At 57.7% G+C, this 4,287-nt stretch overlaps 1 protein-coding gene across 1 annotated transcript in view; it reads left to right on the top strand.

Annotated features, from left to right (window-relative positions):
- Nucleotides 1-4,287, top strand: part of LOC102042659 (dedicator of cytokinesis protein 2-like) — a gene marked incomplete at its 5' end in the record, with an annotated part of 49,464 nt that overhangs the window by 37,260 nt on the left and 7,917 nt on the right. The window contains 10 exon segments of the mRNA XM_031064006.1: nucleotides 297-453; nucleotides 791-831; nucleotides 971-1,061; nucleotides 1,145-1,264; nucleotides 1,755-1,844; nucleotides 1,940-2,044; nucleotides 2,518-2,659; nucleotides 3,265-3,346; nucleotides 3,435-3,519; nucleotides 3,681-3,767. Coding sequence (XP_030919866.1) covers nucleotides 297-453; nucleotides 791-831; nucleotides 971-1,061; nucleotides 1,145-1,264; nucleotides 1,755-1,844; nucleotides 1,940-2,044; nucleotides 2,518-2,659; nucleotides 3,265-3,346; nucleotides 3,435-3,519; nucleotides 3,681-3,767 — 1,000 coding nt within the window.

Raw genomic sequence — 4,287 nt, 5'->3', positions numbered from 1 at the left:
TGCTGCCATCCCACTCCTCCTCACGCTGTGCAGGTGATGCTCCTGTCCCTGGTGACACCCCTGCCCCAGGAATTACCCTATGCCTTAAGTGATAACCCTTGCTTCAGGTGTTATCTCTGCCCCAGGTGTTACCTTTGCCACAGGTGTTATCTCTGCCCCAGGAGTCACCCCTGCCCCAGGAGATGCCCCTGCTCTGCCCAGGCTTTGTCCCTGCCCTTTGCTGCTGGGCAGGGCAGTGGTGGGAGCACAGCAGAGCTGGCTGTGCAGTGGAACCTGCGCCTCCCTCTCTTCCCCAGCCTGCTGAGCTGCTGCCAGAGCCACCCCGAGCTGGCCAAGCCTGGAGAGGACTTTGTGAGGCTGGTGAGCGAGCTCCTGGAGCGGCTCCTGGACTACAGGGCTGTCATGAACGATGAGAACAAGACCTACAGCATGAGCTGCACCGTCAACCTCCTGGTGAGCACTCGTGCCCTGCTCCAGCTCCCTGAGGCTGGCAGGGATCATCCCATGTCCCAGCTCCCTGGGGCAACCAGGGCTTGTTCCTGTGCTTCCCCAGGTCCCCAGGGCTGGTAGGGCTTGTCCCCAAGTCCCCAGGGTGCCCTTGGCACAGCAGAGAGGGGGTGCACGTGGTGCCAGAGCTGGCATCTCTTGGGATGTGCAGCTGTGTGGGCCATGGCCATCCCTGTGTGGGGACAGTCCTGGCAGCAGCGTGACCCAGAGGGTGGCTGTGTGGGGGGCTGTGGCATGTGCCACCCCTGTGGCCACTCAAACAGCCTCATCTGCCTTTCCACAGAACTTCTACAAGGAGATCGACCGCCAGGCCATGTACATCAGGTGAGCACAGCCCTGGGATCCCCTGCAGCACCTGGGCTGGGGGCTCCCGGGCATTCCCAGTGGGATGTGCTTGGCAGGGCGGCCTGAGGGGCAGGGTGATGGTGCTGTCACCCCCCACACATGGCTCTGTCACCCCCAGGTACCTGTACAAGCTGAAGGACCTGCACATCAGCTACGAGAACTACACAGAGGGAGCCTACACACTGCTGCTGCACGCCCGGCTGCTCACGGTGGGCACGGGGGGCTGGGGGGGCTGGGAGGAGGGGGCAGCCCCGTGGCCCAGGGTGTGACAAGTCCCCAATCCCTTGTGCAGTGGTCAGAGGAGTCGAATGCAGCCCCTGTGCCAGGCCCACACGGGCTCCACCTGCACACTCAGCGCCAGCTGAAGGAGGCTCTGTACAACCAGATCATCGAATACTTCGACCAGGGCAAGGTAAGTGTGGCCCCTACAGACCCTGCAGCCTCTGAAACCACAAAACTGGAGGGAGCTGGGCTGGCTTAGGGCAAGCCTGGCCCCCTTGCCACCAATTCCCCCCTGTTTCATGCTCCCAGATCCCATTCTCAGCACAGCCCCTCACTCCTCATTGCTGTAGAAGGGCTGGAGTTGCCCTGCAGTGAGCCTGGGCTGGATGGTTCAACCCACAGCCACTGTCCCTCATCCCATCCCTGTCCCATGCTGTCCCATCCCAGCCCGGGTCAGGAGCTTGGACATCTCTGGACAAAGGCTTGATGGGGTCAGCTGGGGGCTCCAGGGCTGGGCATGGTGGGAAGCCAAGTTCTTCTGCTGCCCACTGGACCCTCAGTCTCCACAGGAGAGCCCTCTCCCCCTCCTCACAGGGACCAGGGGTGCAGGTGGTCCCTGCTGGAAGCCCCTGGTGCCCCAGTTCACCCTGCACTGGGGGGCCCCTCTCTCTCTCCTCCAGATGTGGGAGGAAGCCATCCACATCTGCAAGGAGCTGGCAGAGCAGTACGAGAGCCACGTGTTCGACTACGAGATGCTGAGTGACATCCTGGTGGGTGCCTGCCTGGCCTGGGGGTGCTGCTGGCAGGGGGAATGGGGGGGCTGCAGGGCCCCCTCCTGCCCTCATCCTGCCCCTCTCCTCTGCAGCAGCGAGAGGCCAAGTTCTATGAGAAGATCCTGAAGGTGCTGCGGCCCAGCCCGGATTACTTTGCCGTGGGGTACTACGGGCAGGGCTTCCCCACCTTCCTCAGGGTAAGCAGAGCCAGGAGCAGCCCCAGAGCTGCCACCTCCATAGCCAGGGACCCCCACTCCTCACTGGTGTCCACCTGTGCACCACAACTCTGCGAGTGTCACCATCCAGCCTGTTCCTTACCTTCCTTCCTTATCTGTTCCATCCAGGGGACATCCCAGGCTCAGATGGTTTGCACAAGTCCAGTCACTCTCCCCTCACCCCCCCATGCTGCCACACCCTCGTAGAAGCCACCAAATTTGTCACACAGGATTTGTCCTTAGCGACATTGCTTGGCTGGCGCCAATCCTCATTCTCCATGTGCCTTCTTTTGTTTTTCTTCTAGTTCCTGGGTTTGGGGAGATATTTTTTTCCAGATGTGTGTGTGTCTCCTGCTTGGCAGGAAAGCCTTATCAGCACCAGCATCCCAGTGCTCTGGGGCTTGCTGGCCCTGCTCTGTGGCGCAGGGATGAGCTGTCACCTTCCTGCCCTGCAGAACAAGGTCTTCATCTACCGGGGCAAGGAGTACGAGCGGCGCGAGGACTTTGAGATGCAGCTGCTGAGCCCCTTCCCCAGTGCTGAGAAGCTGAAGAGCACATCCCCTCCTGGCCAGGACATCACTGACTCCCCAGGGCAGTGTATCCTCTGTGTGCACAGGGACAGGGATGGGTGCGGTGGTGTTTGAGGGTCCCCAGGGCGAGGGAAGAGAGGAGAATTTGACTCCATGTTTCAGAAGGCTGATTAATAATATATAATATAATATAACATAATATAACTATTTATAACATTTATATTATATATGCTATACTAAAACTATACTAAAAGAAAGGGAAAGAAGACATCAGAAAGTTAGAAAGGAATGAACAAGAAAATCTTGTGACTGACCAGAGTCCCAACACAGCTGGACCACGATTGGTCATCAAGTAAAAACAATTCACATGAGACCAATCCAAGATGCACCTGTTGGTAAAGCATCTCCAGACCACATCCCACAGCCATCAGATAATTATTGTTTACATTTCTTTTCTGAGGCTTCTCAGGAGAAAAATCCCAGCAAAGGGATTTGTCAGAAAATCTGTCAGTGACAGCTGGGAGCGTGGCTTGGTCTCTGTCCATCCCTCTCCATGTGGGAGTCCCTTAAATGCCCCTCTGTCCCCCTGGGGCTCACTCTTGAGGGCTCTGGAGCCCTGGCCCCAGCAGCCCTGCCCTGCAGAGTGTTCCTATGGCTCCTTCACTCCCTCAGACATCCAGTGCTTCACCGTGCAGCCGGCAGAGGAAGCCAAGGTCCGGCTCAAGGGCCGCAGCATCCCGGAGCAGATCACCAAGTGCGTGTCCACACAGAGCTCTGCTGCCTGTGGGTGGGTGGGACACACTGCGGGTCCTCTCCCATTTCTGTCCCTTCCCTCCCCACAGCTTCTACAAAGCCAACCACATCCAGAGGTTCAGCTACTCACGGCCTTTCAAGAGGGGCCCGAGCGATCCCGACAATGAATTTGCTGTGAGTGCTGGGGGGGAGCAGCCAGGACCCTCAGCTGGGGGGGCCCTGCAAGGACCTGGGGGTCCCTGGTGCTGTGCCCATGGAGGTGGGAGCCCCCCATGCCATGGGGCAGCCAGGGGTGATGGGAGGAGGGTGGGCAGTGACTGCTGCTCTTGCCACAGAACATGTGGATTGAGAGGACAACCTTCAGGACAGCCTATCCCCTGCCGGGCATCCTGCGCTGGTTCGTTGTCACCTCCACTGACACGGTGAGGAGGGGGCTGGGGGGCTGTCTTGGTTTGGAAAGACAGGAGTCTGCTAAGGAAGGAAATGGAGAATGTAAACCCTCCCCACCACTCTGAATTGCTATAATTTTAAATTAAGGGGCTCTCAGGCAAAAATACGGGAGCAGGAAATTACAGTTCTTTAATAGGGAAGAAATAAAAATAATAAAATAAACAATGCAATCCACTAGAACAACACTGACAGAGTCAGAACCCAACCTGACACCCTGTTGGTCAGGGTGCTGGTGGCAGTCCGATTGAAAATGTGGCTGCAGTCCTCTGAAGTATCAGGTGTGGTTCTGTTGGAGCAAGGAGGATCTGTAGAGAAGGATGCAGTCTTCCTCTGGAGATCTAGTGAGGAAGAGGCAGCTGCTGTTCCTCTGGGGAATCCCGTGGAGAAAAGCCATGCTGGTGCTCCAGAATCTCAGGTTATATCTGGGTAGCAATGCTTGGCTCCTCCCTCTGGGCAGAGCATCTCACAATGGGATGTTATAGTTCTTATCAG

The sequence above is a fragment of the Geospiza fortis genome, unplaced genomic scaffold, assembly GCF_000277835.1.
Source record: "Geospiza fortis unplaced genomic scaffold, GeoFor_1.0 scaffold62, whole genome shotgun sequence".
In the NCBI taxonomy this organism is placed as follows: Eukaryota; Metazoa; Chordata; class Aves; order Passeriformes; family Thraupidae; genus Geospiza; species Geospiza fortis.
The sequence above is the reverse complement of the archived record's forward strand: the minus strand, read 5'-3'. Positions and strand labels throughout refer to the sequence as shown.